The sequence below is a fragment of the Chrysochloris asiatica genome, unplaced genomic scaffold (genome assembly GCF_000296735.1).
Source record: "Chrysochloris asiatica unplaced genomic scaffold, ChrAsi1.0 scaffold00116, whole genome shotgun sequence".
In the NCBI taxonomy this organism is placed as follows: domain Eukaryota; kingdom Metazoa; phylum Chordata; class Mammalia; order Afrosoricida; family Chrysochloridae; genus Chrysochloris; species Chrysochloris asiatica.
Genome location: NW_006408634.1, coordinates 451,848 through 469,868, shown reverse-complemented (window position 1 = coordinate 469,868; position 18,021 = coordinate 451,848). Strand labels below are relative to the sequence as shown.

General features: G+C 40.9%; 2 protein-coding genes across 2 annotated transcripts; both read right to left on the bottom strand.

The window, feature by feature from the left end:
• Positions 1-1,794: 1,794 nt before the first annotated feature.
• LOC102838479 (olfactory receptor 5-like) lies at positions 1,795-2,733 on the bottom strand. Its single transcript, XM_006868270.1, has one exon. The coding sequence runs from the start codon at positions 2,731-2,733 to the stop codon at positions 1,795-1,797; it is 939 nt and encodes a 312-aa protein (XP_006868332.1).
• A 10,343-nt stretch (positions 2,734-13,076) lies between these two features.
• LOC102838104 (olfactory receptor 10A7-like) lies at positions 13,077-14,042 on the bottom strand. The gene has a single exon (XM_006868269.1). The coding sequence runs from the start codon at positions 14,040-14,042 to the stop codon at positions 13,077-13,079; it is 966 nt and encodes a 321-aa protein (XP_006868331.1).
• Between the last annotated feature and the right edge of the window lie 3,979 nt (positions 14,043-18,021).

Below are 18,021 nucleotides of genomic sequence, written 5' to 3'. Positions count from 1 at the left end.
GGATAATATATGCTACACATGTATATATGACTGCACACACATGTAGAACAATATATGATTCATATGTATAGATATACACACATATATAGAATAATATGATGATATGTATATACATGCATACAAATACATACATATAGAATAATATATGATACATATGTGTATATGGATGCACACACAATAGAATAATATATAATACACACATATGTACACAAATATATAATAACATGATACAATGTATATATGTACACATATAAAATATCAATGATACATAAATATACATATATGTACAGACATAGAAAATATGTTATGCATATATGTACGCACATATATAGAATCATATACTATACAACGTATATATGTACACACATAGAATAATATATGATGGTATGTATATATGTACACACATACACATATACAGAATAATATATGACACACATGTATATGTACACACTTAGAATAATATATGATACATATGCATAAATGTAGTTCACACATGTAGAACATGACACATATGTATACATGTGCATACAGAGAGAGAGAGAGAGAATGATAAAGCAAATAGAGAAGAGTATAAATAATGTGTTTGACTCAGGTAAAGGGTAAACAGGAATTCAATCTGCTCTGAAAACTTTTCTGTAAGTTTGAAATGATATACAAATTAAGTTTTAACACAAACCAAAAGCATTCCATATTGTCTTTAACGTGTATTTTCTTTATTTCATGGCCATATTTCTAGATAAAAACTACCAATCTATTTCTTTTTATTTGATAGCTCTATGTTATCTAGAGGAAGACCTCTAACGAGATAGATTGGCCAGGTGGCATCATTGATGGACTCAAGTGTGGCAGCGGTAGTGAGGTTGGCCCAGGATCGGACATTGTTTCGTTCTGCTGTGCATGGGGTCGCTATGAGTTGGTTCTGACTCGATGGCACCTGACAACAACAACAACAACAATGTTTATCTCAGTGTTGTTGTTAAGTGTTGTCAAGTCAGTTCCAATTCATAGTAACCCTGTCTGGGATTTCCAAGGAGCAGCTGGTGAGTTTGAACTGCTGGCCTTGTAGTTCAAACCGAACTGGCAATCTAGCATATTATCCCACAGCACCACAACAGGACTCTTACTTCAGTATAATTTTTTTATCTTGGTATAAATGTGATATATTTAACACATCCATTATTAATGGATTTTTAGGTTATTTCTCTCCCTCCATTACAATTATGCAATGAGCATATTTGTGCATGCATCTGTGTTTATGGGAGCTTATGGGCACATTTGGTAACTATTTGTAAGTCTTCTAGGAATATAAATGCTGTGGTTGTTAGAGTCATGTTTCTTGTTTTATTAATAAATTTCAATATATGGATTAACAACCATTCACAATTCTACTCTTATGGTTTGCTGTCTCATGAATTTGATAACAATTCTCTTAGGTCATTCAAACAGTTACTGATGTGTATGAGCTCATCGTATGTAGTTGTTGTGAGTTGACGTTGAGTTCATTATGACTCGTGGTGACATCATATACAAAGAGTAGAACTGTGCTCCATAGGATGTTTCAGGAGTAGATCACCAAGTCTGTCTTACAAGGCATCTCTGAGTGGACCCGAATGACCTGCCTCTCTAATAATAGTCAAGTGCTTTTCCATTTGTGCTGCCAGGACTCTTTCGTTATATACTAGGTAACAAATTTCTTTCTCCAGTTTCTCATTTGATTCAAGGTTATCATGGTGTTTGAGGGTCTACAAAGACTTTTCATCAGGAACTGAGAGATCCAGCTTTCCAAGACCAGGATCAAGGGAGGTGGATTGTCTTTCTCAGCACTTCATGAACCTCCTTGTTCCGCAGGCAGTAGATGATTGGGTTGCATATGGGCGTGACCACCGTATAGATGACTGACAACACCTTGTTGAGATCCATGGACTTGATACGACTGGGACGGCAGTAGATGAAGAGGGCAGCTGAGTAGAAGATGCCCACCACGACCAGGTGGGAGGCACAGGTGGAGAAAGCTTTACGGCGGACTGCAGCTGATGGCATACGGAACACGGCCACTCCAATGGCTGAGTATGAGGCCAAGGCTACTAGCAGTGTCCCACAGAAGATGACAATGGCAGAGATGAAGTCCACCAGTTCTGTCAGGGCCACGTGGGTGCAGGACAGGTTAAGAAGAGGGGAGACATCGCAGAAGAACTGGTTAAGGACATTGGGACCACAGTAGGAGAGGCTGGCAATGCATGTGGTCTTGACTGCAGAGACCAGAAGACCACCAAGCCATGAGGACAAGGCCAAGCTTAGGCAGACTTGGGGCCGCATGAGCAGTGGGTAGTGGAGTGGGCGGCAGATGGCTACATAGCGGTCATAGGCCATGGAGGCCAGAAGGGTGCACTCAGTACAGATGAGAGAGACAAAGAAGAAGAGTTGGGTCATGCAGGCTGTGAATGAAACATAGTAGGGCCCAGTCCACAGCCCCATGAGCAGGCTGGGCATGGTCACTGACACATAGCACATCTCCAGACAGCTAAGGTTGCCCAGGAAGAAGTACATGGGCTTGCGGAGCTCACTGTGACTGTAGATGAGGTAGATGATGACAGTGTTCTCCAGGAGCGTCAGCAGGTAGAGGGTCAGGAAGACAGCAAACAGGGCATCCCTTATGTCTGTCCTTGTGGACAAACCCAACAGGATAAACTCTTTGACTCTGGTCATGTTGGTCAACTCCAGGGACCTCTCCATCTAAAGAGAGACAAACAAAATCTGTTGACATTCTGGTTGGAGAGTCACCAAGCTAAACCAGTGCCGTTGAGTCAGTTCTAACTCAAGCCAACCCCATGTGTGTTGTAGAAGAACTGTGCTCCATAGTGTTCTCAACGCGGTGACATTTGGGATGCACTTCACCAGGTCTTTCTTCTGAGTGCCTCTGAGTGTGTTCATGCTGTAAAACTTTCAGTTAGTAGTCAAATATGTTAATTGTTTGCACCACCAAGAGCGTCTGGGTCATAATCTTGGTTCTATAATGATGCCCTTTTGACAGGCTCTGAAGTAAGTCAACCAGGATTTAAATGCTTCCACCTCCATGTCTTTGCTATGCAAGCTATCTTGAGGAATCATCTCTCCTCCTTGATTCTCAATTTTCCTACCTGTACATACAGAAAATAAGACTAATCCTCCCTTCCTTCTTTCTTCCCTTCCCACCTTCCTTCCTCTCCTGTGAGGTAGGGCTTTCTATCTCTTTCCCTTTTTATCAATAATAAGCCATCTATTTCATGCATTATCTTTACAGGATAACATATTGCCAGGCAAAATACATTCAAGTGGCGATTGCTATCACCCCTGACACCCTGTCTCTTAATTCCCATCCCCAAAGGCAAACACTTCGAGAAGTGTCTAGAAATGCAAAGAACTGAAAAAAACTCTGTGGACAGAGAGAATAGCAAGTGTAAAATGCCCATTGATGACAAGGAAATGGCCATTCAATGGTCTTTGAATCTGAGTCTTAGTGAGCGACAAGAGTAGAAAGGCATGAGGATTTAGAAACAGCCAAGGACCAACCCTCATAAAGGAACCCTGTTGGCCCTCTGGGTTAGGCATTGGGCTGCTTCAAACCTACCAGTTGCTCGCTGGGAGGAAGATGAGGCAGTCTGCTCCTGTAAAGAAGTACAGCCTTGGAAACGCTATGTATGATGTCTATGAGGAGGAGTCACCTTGAATATCAGTGTGTTGTTATTGCTGTTAGTTCACTAAACACTCAACTACTAAAAGTCTGACAATTCAAACTCACCTAGTTGTTCCACAGGAGAAAGATCTCACAATCTACTTCTGTAAAGGTTGTTGCTGTTGTTGTTGTTGCTAAGTGCTGTTGAGTTGGTCCTTACTCATAGTGACTGTGTATAGGATAGGGGGTTTTGAGGAATGCCTTGTGGGTTTGAGCCTCTGATCTTTCAGTTAGCAGTTTAATATTAATCACACAGCACACTAGAAGACCATATGGGGGCAGTTCTAATCTGTCACATGGGATAGCTATGAGTTGGAAATGACTTGACATCACCTAACAACAAGTTTAGGAGTCCTGACATGGCGCTGCAGGATAATACATTGGACTGAAAAGTTGGTTTGAACTGCAAGGTCGGTGGTCCTTGGAGACCCTATACAGGGTAACTATGAGTTGTAACCGACTCCATGGCACACAATCACCACCACCACCACGGTAACAATTTTTTGGACTCCTGTTGTGGCATTGTAGGATCAGCACTGGACTGTGAACCACAAGGTTGGCAGTTCAAACCTACCAGCTGCTCCTAGGAAACCCTATACAGGGTCTCTGTGAATCAGAACCAACTCAACAGCACTTAGAAACAACATGCCAATAACTTTGCATGACATTGTTTTGAAGAATCCTTGAAACAACGGAATAAAACAGCACATTTTATTTAGTCATCTCAAAGACCCTTAAAAAAAAGACTATCAGAACAATGTAGCACATTGGGCAAATCTGCTGCAAAAGAGCTGTTTAAAATGTTAACAAGATGTCATTTTGAGGACAAACATTTAAAAATGTTAACAAGATGTCATTTTGAGGACAATGTTAACAAGATGTCATTTTTGAAGACCCAAGCCAGTTGCCACACTTGTAAGAGAAAGCTGGACAATGAAAAGGAAGACTGAGGAAGAATTAACGCATTTGATTTATAGTGTGAGTAAAGAATGTTGAAGAACCATGGAGTGCCAGAAGAAGAAACAAGAATGAAAAAAGAACATTCAGAATGTTCCTTAGAAGCGAGGATGACAAGACTTTGTCACACACACTTTGGACACATTATCAAGAGGGACCAGTCCCTGGAGAAAGACATCACGATCGGTAAAGTAGAGAGGGTCAGTGCCAAAGAGGAAGAGCCTCAACGAGACAGTTGAAATAATGAGCACAATCATAGAAACAAATGTGAAAATGGCACAGGACCAGACAGGCTTTCATTCTGTTGTCCACAACGTTGCTATGAGTCAGAACAGACTCAATAGCACCTAACAACAACAACCACAACACGTAATGAAGGAGCTCCGGTGAAGCAATGCCTAAGCACTTGGCTCCTAACCAAAAGATTGGAAGTTCAAATCTGCCCCGTGGCTCTGCAGAAGAAAGATATGGCAGTCTGTTCCTGTAAAGATTACAGCCTAGACCATCTATCCCATGGGGTCACTGTAAGTCAATAATCAATTGACAGCACACGTAGTAAGCTCTTGATATGTGCCGGACATTGTGCTAAATTGTTTTCATATTCAGATCTTTAAATTCTCACAAAATCTCTACAAGGATGCTATTACTAATCTAATTTTGCAGGTGGAAAACCAAGTTTAGAGAAATGAACAACTCACTCAAGACCTCACAGCAATGACCACTAAACTGGGATCTGCTTGAATCCAAATGTCATCTTCTACCTTCCATCTTCTGGTGATTTCTTTCCTTTCCTTTTTGTTCTAGTAGTGTTTCCACTTCAGATGTCTAAATATTGACTCAGGCAAATTAATGGAAAAAGAAAATGTGTGCCCAATTTTGGTAAGAAAGGTTACCAAATGTTAGAGGTGAAAGATTCTTTGAGAGAGACTCTTCAGTTAGTTAATCTGGAACTCTAAGCAACTGTAGGCATGAAAGTGTCTCTTACTAACATTTTTATTTTAGTTACGAGAATCAGGGTTTTCTAGGAAGTCAGATACAGAGATAGAAATAATATTTTGGTGTTACGGTTCTGGACAAACACAGAAAGATATAAGAAAGTCAGTCCTTAGGACATACAGATGTATGCTCATTGTTGCATTTATTGCACAAATTAGGAGGAAAACTGAGGCCCACACACATAAGTCCACCAACCCAAGTTGTCACAGCCATTAAGTAGAACTTGCACGCCAATAAAAATTCCTGAATCTAACCCAGTCATCTTCCCTCTGTATACACTTTACGGTTAGACTTCAGTCCCAGGTCCAGCTAAACTCTATCCCAGTGCTGTGACTTGGGATACTACCTGCATTTTTTGAAAGCTCTGCTTCCAATGTTGTACAGTGGCGAGACTGCCACAAATCCTCACAGGGTTCTTGTGAGGATCAATTAAAAACTATAGCTGCATAGCTGGTGGCTATGTGAGAACTCCTCACTAGCCTGGAGATAAGGACTATCTTGGACTTGTCCTTGGTGTTGAACATTTATTTACCTCTTATGAATTTGGGTTATGTTTATACCTGGATAATATTGTTCTCTGAAGTCCCAAATAAGAGCCCTCATTGACTTGGTTTCTGGTTGTAAGACAACACACCTCATCTGTGTGGTGCTCACAGGTTGTACCCAATTTTTTATACCGCCTGGAGGTCATTAGGAAAAGAACACCTTTAACTAACGTTGCCTGCTCCATAAATACTATACCATTCCCATCAGATCCTGAACACACATGAGCACATGGAAAGTGGATTTTGTGACTTACAAGAAGCAGACAGCATGGCAGACCAGAGGTGGCTCCATTTTTTAGTGTACTCCCTCCACACCCTCCTAACTCAAGAAGTTAGGTAGACTGTAAGCTTATCTTACGTGTGCTCCACTTGAATCAAAACTGAGGAGACCCAGAAAATTTCCTCTCCCAGCTGTTTTATACCACCAGCATATGTGACTAATTGTATCTTTTAAACCCTCACAGATGCCAGGCTTTGAGTGGGGGACAGTTGTTGTGAGATCTAAAGATGTTGGCAGAGAGAGGTATGGGGGAAGCCATTACTACATTTGTCCAAAGAAGACTTGCTCCTCATACTAGCTCACCTTGGGAGTAGTGGTCTGTATTTAAAAAGCAGCCCTTCACCAGTCCAGATTTCATTCCTTTGTTCTGCAGAAGTCATCTGCCTTCTTTCTCCTCCCCTTCCTTCCACACTGAGCTTCCTCTGCCTGCTCTCCTCCCTTGCTGGTTCTGCCTTTGATGTTCATTCTCCTCCCATGCATATCTGCTAAATATTTACCTCCTTGGGAATCCCGTTCTGAGTTACTCTTCCAGGATGATGACTTTGAATGCTCCACATATCCCTCGATAATCTGGAGAAGAACCCATATGTGTACCCCACCCCAAAGTCCCATCAACATTCTGAAGCTTTTGTAGTTGTTGTTAAGACCTGGAAATCTACTTCCGAAAAACATTTGCCAGCAAAAACTTGAAGCCTTGAATTAGAATATTCAAAGAAAATGCTATCTTAAAAATATATGTACTATTTGCGAACTATTTGTGATCAACTGTCTTGGGGACAAAAGAGAACTAGTGATAAATAAGAATGGGTTCCTATCCTAAGAGAAATTGGTCTGAGATTTTTAGCTCTATGATACTCAAAGTCTGGTCTTCCAGTATTCATTTTTCACCCTAACAGAGGATTGATTACTCCCTTTCTAAAGTATTCACTATATTGGCACAAAAGACATAATCAAATTCGTAAGACTACTTAATCTCTTCACACTTTGGTTGCATGTTACTCAAAAGCAGGAATAATCTCACAACCTGAAATAAATGATTTATCTTCTGTGGAAAGAAAGGTGGTAGAATCTGGTGGCTGTAGGGTCAGGTTCAGGAATTTTATACAGAACTGGGCTTGAAACTCATTGTTGTGAGTGAAAGCCAGTGTTGCTCTTATGAGAAAACAGATTCTTTTAAGCATCCATAAAAGAAGAGCTATGTGCAAAGAAAATAAATGCGCTAAGAGCAATGGGACATATGGGCAAAAATAAATCTGAGGTGTAATTTCAAGGAGTTTGAAAACTCAATTTTCAAAAGTGTGACTCTATGGAAGTTTTGTTATACAGTTAAACCTTCTTTGCCTATTCAGTACTGTATGAATAATTAGAATTAATTAACTTCATAGTATGGCTACTACATGTCAGAACTCTGAGGGATAATTGAGAACGGTGGTTAAAAGCAAGGGCTTGGAAACCAGACTGTCATCAAACATATTGTCTCTCCCCACCTAGTATTATGGTCTTCAGAAAGATGTCTGACCTTTCAAAACCTCATGTATGGCACATGGGTGCCATAGAGAGATATTACTACTTTGTAACGCACCCTGATGATGCTACAGTTAAGTTCTTGGATGCTAACCAAAAGTGGTTCCGTGGGATACAGACCTGGTGATGGGCTCCTGTAAAGAATGTAGCCTAGGAAACCTATGGGGCAGTTCTACTCTGTCACATATAGTCACTATGTTGTCAGAATCAACCTGATGGCACACAACAGCAAAAATCAACAGCTATTATTTAATCAGGTTCATAGAAGGTTAAATCAATCAATTATCTCTACAGTGTTGAGAGTCTGTTCTTGGCATTTGGATGCTCTACAAAGAAAAGTTTGTTTCTGTTTTTCCTTTTCTTCATCTCCAAAGAACAGCATTTGTTCTCCTCACCTGGTGGTATAAAGGCACAACTACAAATTGCAATTTTCTGGAGCTGCACCTGGAGACAATTTGCATGCCCAGGTGCATTCAACTTCTGCTCATAGGTAGAGATTTCAATGAGTGGAAGAATTGTCTTTCAGGCCATCTTGGAGGGAACTGTCCTTGGTTCTGAACAAGGTTCCCACCTCACTCTTGGCGTCTCTTCACAGCTCCTTACAGTTCTGCACAGTGGCTGAGCTGTTGAGTTGATTGTTCTTACAGTGAGAAGGAGGAAGGGAAGCAAGCTTAAACTGTCTCACTGGACCTCAGAGACATCTGTTGGTCTCTGAGGATTTGGAGAAGATATGAAGTGGAAAACTTTAAAAAACTGATACCGTAAAGAGGCTTAAGTAGAGGAGGAGGAGATAAAAATCTACCTCCAAGCCACTCTCGACTCAGATAAACTTGCATAGATTTATTTCCTTCCAAGTGCAAGACCCTTGATTAAAACTGGGGTATATAGATGAGTGAGAAATAGCTTTTGTCTGTGGTTGATAAATATATGGGTGGAACACATCAACATGAAAGCATATGTGCATAACACATTGTGAAAAGCACTAACGGGGTTGGAAGCAAGGTAGAGGACCTCCTTGTACAGGGTGGAGGGTCTGAAAACGCTTTCCAGGAGAGAAGACACTTGATCTGAGTTTCCATGAAGTTGCTTATGATTATTCAAATGACATACAAGTCAAGAAATAATCCACATGCAAAGATTATGGTCCTGGGTTTTGAGAGAACTATCTTAAAACTTTCTCTGAAACCTTGTCGGTAAAAGCCCAACCTCATTACTATGATACTCAAAGTCTTCTCTTCTAGTATTCCTTATTCCCTCCAACAGAGAATTACTCCCTATTTCTAAAGAATTCAGTATACTGACACAAAAGACAAAGTCAAATTACACACAGTTTCCTCTTTTTTGTGTGTGGGTTCAAGGGAAATAATAAACAGTGCTATAGACACATCATGAAGCCCCAAGTAATATATCAACTTTTCCTATGAAGATGTTAGAAATGTATGTTGATATTTTCACATTTTCTTACTTAAAACATTTTTGCTAAATCAAAAGGAAATCAATAACATTCTACAGACATTCCCCCACTGCTTGCTATTGAGTTGGTTATGATGCCTGGTGACTCTGTATTGAAGAATAGACCTAAGTAATCTGTTAATATTTTCTAGGGAGAACTGAGAACCAAGGTCACTGATATTTCCACATTTGGGTACTTGAAAAATGTTTTATTAAATTTCTCATGAGGACTAAGGTGCACCTGACCCAAGCCATGGTATTTTCAATAGCCTCATATGGATGTGAAAGCTGGACAGTGAATAAGGAAGATCGTAGAAGAATTGATGCCTTTGAGTTGTGGTGTTGGAGGAGAATATTGAAAGTGCCATGGACTACCAAAAGAACCAATAGATCTGTTTTGGAAGAAGTGCAGCCAGAGTGCTCCTTGGAGGCCAGGTGGCTAAGCTTCACCTCTCATACTTTGGACATGTTGTCAGGAGGGAACAGTCACTGGAGAAAGATGTCATGCTGGGTAAGATGGAGGGTCAGAGAAAAAGAGGAAGACCCCTAATGAGATGGATTGGCCAGGTGGCATTATTGATGGACTCAAGTGTGGCAGCTTTAGTGAGGTTGGCCCAGGATCGGACATTGTTTTGTTCTGCTGTTCATGGGGTCGCTATGAGTCAGTTCCAACTCGATGGCACCTGACAACAACAACAAATAAAGTAACATCTGTTTACTACAATTTGTGAAAACATAAAGTCATAATGATAGAAGGCTGCTGATTTATTTTCCTACACACTCCACTTTTATTGTTCCTTGATCCTTTGCCTATGTAGACTATGCTAAGATATTTGTGTGTAAATCCTTCTGAACCTTTTTCTATGAAAAGGAAAAGAAAAAAGTTCAGAAGAATTTCCAGTCAAATATCTTAACATCCAGAAACACAACATACATTAGTTCCTAAGAACATTTTTCCAAGACAGACCCTCTGTCCAGAGACTATCCCTTGTTGGGATGAAATCCAATTCATTCTTTGAAATTTAAATCAAATACCACTTTGTTGGAAATATCACTAGTGTTAGGACACTGTAACAATCACATAACACACCCCGTCCCCATCATCATCACCATCTATTTTATCTCTGTGAAGGCTGTACTTTACCCAGTTCTCCCATTATGTCTTCACAGAAATCTGAGGTGGTAGGTGGAGCAAAGACTATTCCCATGACCCATCCTGTTTCGCAGAGGTTGAAATGGAGCCTCAGAGAGGTGAGATGTAACTTGTAAAACCATGAAGGTTGTGGCTTCAGATCTGAATCCCAGATCACCGAACTCCAAATTCAAGCTCCCACTTCAAAATAGAGACTTTTTTTTGTTTGCTCCCTAATCTATTGGGGGTAACTCATGGGAGGAAGATGAATCTGTCTGCTTCTGTAAAAGATTTACAGTCTTGGGAAACCCTATGTAAGTAGGGTTGCTATGAGTCAGAATTTACTTGATGGCAGTGAGTGAACTTAGAAAACGAATGAAGATCATTAATTGAATCCTATGTTCCAAGCTCTGTCCTTGGTACTACCACAATTCCCTAATTTGATGTTAACTGTTCCATGAAGTATATATAGTTACCATTCCCACTTCACAGGTGAGAAAACAGAGGCTTGGGAAAATTAAATCAAGTTGTAGTTCATGCAAAAAAGAAAAAAGTGACAGTTCAAATCCAGGTCTGTCTTCTAAAATAAGCGAATCCCTACACTGGTAGAATAAACTGACTAGAAGAAACATCTATTTTGATAAATTTATCAACGTTCAAAATATTCCTAATGAGTTTGAGAGATGAATTAAATGAACTTTTTCACAGGACTAATTATAAGAGATGAAAGCAGGTCACTGAAAACCAGTCAAACTCTTGAGTTGATTCTGACATATGGCAACCCCATGTGTTGAAGAATAGACTTGATCCAAAAGGCTTTCTTGGATGTAATATTTAAGGAAGGATAATTCTATGATTTTCTTCTGTGTTGCCACCAGTTGAGTTGGAACTGTCAACCTTTAGGATAATTGTCAAGTGTAAACCAATTGTGTCTGGTCACTGGAAAGGATATAAAAGTCAACCCAAACTGGTTTAAAAGAAAAGTTAATTTATTGGAACGTAGGAGGTGCTCAATTAATGCTCTTCATTCATTTTTCACACTGCCATCAAGTAAATTCTGACTCATAGCAACACTACTGCTTCGGGTTTCCCGAGACTGTAAATCTTTTACAGAAGCAGACAGCTTCATCTTCTGCCCACGAGTTACCCCTAGTAGATTAGGGAGTTCCCAAGTGTGGAACAGACTCCAGGTATGACTGGATTCAGGAACAATCATTAGAATTTCATCAGTCTTCCTTTTTTGGTTCTGATTTTCTTACCGCTGTCTCAATTATTAATTACATGTAGGCTACAAGTCCATGGACAAACAAAAGTTTGAACAAAAATCTTGAGTTCCGCCTTTCAGGAGCAGATTCTATCAAATTTCCAAATCCCTCACTTTCTCCTCTATCCATAACTTTTGCCATAGAGCCATACTTCCACCCATAAAGTCACAGAGTCTATTTCCCTGCACTGCAATGTTAGATTTAGACTTGCATTGATCAATGGTTATGGTAGTGAGTGTGGTAATAAGATATTCAAAGCCTTGACAATTCATTGAAAATTCACTTGCTTTTTCATCTCTCAGCTATCACAATGAGAAAAACATGGCCAAGGTCTCTCTTTGGTCCCAGGAGAAGGATGAGAGACATGTGGATCAGAGTCATGGCTGTCTGAGCCCAGCCAATATCAGCCAACACCTGTTTTCGTTCCTCCAGGTTGCCATAACAAAATATTCCCAGATCGGTAGCTTTAAAGAACAGAAATTATTTTCTCAAAGCCCTGGAGGCTAGAAGTCTAAGCCAACATATCTACTGAGTCAATTCCTTCTTAGAGATTGAGGGAGGAACGGTCCCAAGCTCTCTCTTAGCTTCTAGTGACTGCAATCCTGGGTGGTCCTTGGCATCTGTTTTGTCCCTGTATGTGACTCTCTTCTGGTGCCTCTTCTCCTTTTTCATAAAGCATCAATCAGAAGGTATTAGGATCAGACCCACCTATACCTCCTCTAGTATGACTTAACTGATAATAATATCCAAAGACCCTTTTTTTCACGAACAAGGTCACATTCATAGATAAATGGGGTTCAACATGCCTTCTGGGGGAACGTAATTCAACATATAACAGCAGCTACTTGCATGAATATTTTCATCTCAGATAAGAAGAATCACCCATAAAGCCCATTATAGAAATGCTCACTCTCAACTGTTTCATACTCATGAAAATAAATGTTGTGTTTTGTTGCTAGACTTTAGGATGATTTATTACACAGAATGTTGTGGAAATGGCTGACTGATATGCTTTAACTGGGCCAAAATAGGTTTATTTGTCCATCCCCACTGAATAATTGTGATCAGATGAAGCTGACCATAAGCATTGTCTTGAGCACAAAGGTGAAATCAGTACCATCTTGACCACACAGACTGAATGAGGAGGAATTACGGCTCTCCAGAAGGAAAACACAGACATCTGAAACTCCTCTGAAAGATGGTCTTGAAGAGGTCAGTCATGGGGCCCAGGCCCTTGTTGTCTGCAGCACACACGGCCCAGGGCAGCCTTCACTTCCTTGTTCCGTAGGCTATAGATGAGGGGGTTGAGCATGGGAGTGACCAGAGTGTAGGAGAGGGACACCACCTGCTTGCTTTCTGGGGAGTAGCTGGCCTTGGGTCGTAAGTGGATGACCCCTGTTGTGCCGTAAAACAGAATCACCACGATGAGATGAGAGGCACATGTGGACAGAGCTTTGTGGCGCCCCATGGCTGATGGCATCCGAAGGACGGTGGCCAACACCCCAATGTAGGATGTGGTGATCAGACAAAATGGAACCATGATGACCAGCACTGTGGCCACCAACACATTGGCCTCAAAGACCCTCGTATCTGCACATACCAGGCTCAGCAGAGGGGCAATGTCACAGAAGAAGTGGCGAATGCCACGTGGCCCACAGAAGGGGAAGCTAAAAAGCCAGATGGTGAAGACCAGAGACACAGGGACTCCAGCCATCCAGCAGGTGGCAGCCAGCAGGTGGCAGAGCTGTGGGCTCATGATGGTGCCATAGTGCAGGGGCCTGCAGATGGCCACGTAGCGGTCCCAGGCCATGACAGTCAGGAGGAAGCACTCGGACGTAACACAGGAGAGCACCAGCAGCATCTGCAGCGCACAGCTCACAGATGACATGCTGCGCCCAGGCCACAGCAGGGTGGTCAGCAGCCGGGGCACAATATCCAGGGAGAAGCAGAGCTCCACCAGGGCCAGCTGGCGCAGGAAGAAGTACATGGGTGCACGCAGGGCAGGGTCCCACATGGTCAACAGCACGATGAGACCGTTACCCAGCAATGTGAGTGTGAACATGGCCAGGAACAGTGTGGACAGTAGTGGACGCAGGGTGGGCACGTGGGCAAAGCCCAGCAGGATGAACTCCTGTGCCCAGCTGTGGTTAGTGTCTGTGGGAGCCCAGGACCCAGGCATGGCCAGGGGGGCATGCAGATGATGTCTAAGAATGGAGAAGGAATCCAGGAGTGGGCAAGAGAGACCAATAAAACGGAGAATTGCATCCACTTGTCTTTGTTCCCCCACAGTGTGTGCTGCCCAGAGCAGACCAAAATGTCTTCTAAAAAGGCAACTAGGTCAAAAGGGTAGGTATGTGAACAGAATTTCAAATTCTCAAGGGAATTCAGAATTTCTGGAACCATTAAGTCTTGAAACTATTGCCATGAGATTATCTTTAATCCTTAAGCCAGATCTTTCCCCTGAAGGTATTCTTGAACCAAACAATAGTTTAATTCTATAAGATAAGCAATGGACTACGAACCACAAGGTCAGCAGTCTGAGTCCACCAGTCATTCCATGGGAGAAAGATGAGGCTTTCTGCTCCCCAAAAGATTTTAAAAGTCTCAGAAACACTATACAGGGTCACTGTGAGTTGGAACAAACTCAGCAGCACTTAACAACAACAACAATTAGTGATGTATGTCTTGTGCACTGTGGTCTTTCAAAGACTTATCTATGCAGCATAGTGGTTATGAGTCGAGTTGCTAATCTCAAGGTCAGCAGTTTGAAACTACCAGCTGTTTCACAGGAGAAAGATGAGACTTTCTGCTCCTGTAAAGATTTACAGCCTCAGAAACCCTATGCAGGGTCACCATGATTCAGAACTGAATTCACAGTACACCACCACCATGTGGAATCATATTGACAAAATCAACTTGAAAGATCAGATGAGAACTTTATGGGGCAGTAAATTTGTGTTAATGATAATGACGGTGGAATAATTTGGAAAGGGATCATAAGAATTGTTGCCTAACTTAAAGAATGTATCACTTAACTATATATGTGCACCTTATTGAAATGGTGAACTTTTTGTTGTCTATATACTTTCACCACAATATAAGTAAAATGAATCTTTATAAAAAGAAAATCAGGTCATGGCACACACAAGGCCCTCCTTGAGTTTCCCAGTAAAGATGGAATGAAACCAAGGTCTTACCAAGGCCTGTGAGGCCCCTACCCACCCCTCTGACTTCTTTTCCACTGTGCTCCATCCACAATCAGTAGTCCTGCCTTGAAGTCTTTGCATTTGCCATATTTTGACCATGTGGTGCTCTTCCTTTGGATGCTTGTATAATTGTGTCCTTCTTATAAGGTCCTGTGGGAATTGGTTGTTGGCCATTTCTCAATCTATACCCTCTTGATCACTTCTTACTCACTAAGCTTTAAAGGGCTTCTCATTGTCCAGGAGCTCTACAATTTCCTCCTCACCTCAGTGCCTTTGCACACAATGCTGTTCCTCCCAAATGCTGGACACTTTCATTCAAATAATATCTTCTCAGAATCTATTTCTTGATGGCTAAATATAGCATAACCAGCTCACTTCTCCAGCAACTACACTATCTGGAACTGATTGAATAGACTCTTATAGACTGTGAATCTCATGAAATAGACCCTTCACATTACAGGACAATTTTTTCCTACATCAGGCCTTGTTGTTTAGCCATGCTGGGTGTGATAACCCACCACTCAGGGACTCCCTACACAGTAAATCATTGACTAATTAACAAACTAGTTTCTTCCAACATCCTTGTCTTATTGTCCCTCACCACCACTTATCTGTCAGTTAGTCATATTGTGGTGGCTTGTATGCTGCTGTGATGCTGGAAGCTATGCCATGGATTTTAAATACCAGCAGGGTGACCCATGATGGACAGGTTTCAGTGGAGCTTCCAGACTAAGACAGACTAGGAAGAAGGAGAGGCAGACTGCTTCTGAATGTTTAGCCCCTGAAAACATTATGAATAGCAGAACACTGTCAGATTTTTGCTGGAAGATGAGCTCCCTCAGGTTGGAAAAGACTCAAAATACAAGTGGAGAAGAGCTGACTCCTTAAAGTAGAGTTGACCATAATAATGTGAATGGAGCAAAGATTTGGGACCTTCATTTGCTGATGGGGCACAACTCAAAATGAGGAAAAACGTCTGCAAACATTCATTTTAATAATCATAACATGGAATGTATAAAGTATGAATCCAGGAAAGTTGAAAGTTGCAAAAAACAAAATGAGATACAAAAAGATCAATGTCTAGGCATTAGTGATCTGAAATGAACTGGTATTGGCCATTTTGAATCTGACAATCATATGATTTGTTAGGCCAGGAATGACAAAATCAAGAAAAATGGCATCACGTTCATCGTCAAAAAGAACATTGCAAGAGCTATCATGAAATACAATGCTGTTGATAATATCCATATATCTACAATGAAGATCAGTTAATATCACTATTATTTAAATTTGTTTTACATTTATGCAACAACCACTAATGTCAGTAATGATGAAATTGATTAATTCTACCAACTTTAGCCTGAAAATGATCTAACATGCAACCAACGTGCATCGGCGACTACTGGTGATGAACGCAAACGTTGTAAATAAAAAGGAAGATCAGTCGTTGGAAAATAAGGTCTTGGTGATAGAAAGTATGCTGAAGATCACATGATAAAATTTGCAAAACCAATGACTAATTCAGTGCAAATACCCTTTTAAAACAACATAAAAGGTGACTATCCATTTGGAGCTTGCCAGATGGAATACACAGGAATCAAGTTGATTACATCTGTGGAAAGAGACGGTGGAAAACCTCCATGTCATAAGCTAAAACAAGGCCAGGGGCAGACTGTGAAACAGACCATCAATTGCTCATATGCAAATTCAAGTTGAAGCTGAAGAAAATTCCGACAAGTCCATGAGAGCCAAAATATGACCTTAAACATATCCCACCTGGATTTAGAGATCATCTCAAAAGCAGATTTGATGCATTAGACACTGATGACTGAAGATCAGGAGAGTTGTGGGATGACATCAAGAACTTCATTCAGGAGGAAAACAAAAGTTCATTAAAAAGACAAGAAAGAAAGAAAAGACAACAATGGATGTCAGAAGGGACTCTGAAACTTGCTCTTGAGAATAGAGAAGCTAAAATGAATGGAAGAAATTAGGAAGTAGAAGAAATGATCAAAAAATTTCAAAGGACAGCTTGAGAAGACAAAGTCAAATATTATAATGAAATGTGCACAGACCTGGAGTTAGAGAACCAAAAGGGAAGAACATTTCTGAAGATGAAAGAACTGAAGAACATTCAAGCCTGGGCTTGCAATATTGAAGGAGTTTATGGGCAAAATCTTGAATGATGCAGAAATCATCAAAAGAATATAAAAGGAATACCCAGAGTCACTATACCAAAAAGAAATGGTTGACTTACAACTATTTCAAGAGGCAACTTATGACCAAGAACCCATGGTACTAAGGAAGACGTTCAAGCTTTGCTGAAGGCATTGGCGAAAAGCAAAGCTCCAGGAATTGATGGAATACAAATCAAAATGTTTCAACAAACGGATGCAGCACTGGAGATGCTCACTTGTCTATGTTAAGAAGGAAGACAGCTACCTGGCCAACCAATGGGAAGAGATCCATATTTGTGCCCATCCCAAAGACAGGTGTCCCAGTGGAATGTGGAAATCATCAAACAATATCATTAATAGCACATGCAAGTAAAATTTTACTGATGATAATTTAAAAAATGTTTGCAACAGTACAGCAACAGGGAACTGTCAGAGGTTCAAACTGGATGTGAGTCTAGGGATATCATTGCTGATGTCAGATGGATCTTGGCTGAAAGCAGAGAATACCAGAAAAAATGTTTACTTGTCTTTATTGACTACGCAAAGGCTTTCGACTGTGTGGATCTTGATAGACTATGGATAACATTGTGAAGAATGGGTATCCCATTGTGCTCATGAGGAACCTGTGCATAGACCAAGAGGCAGCTGTTCAAACAGAACAAGGGGAGAGTGAATGGTTTAAAATCAGGAAAGGTGTGTGCCAGGGTTTTATCCTTTCACTATACTTATTCAATCACTATGATGAGAAAAACTCCTTAACAACTTGTGATAATGC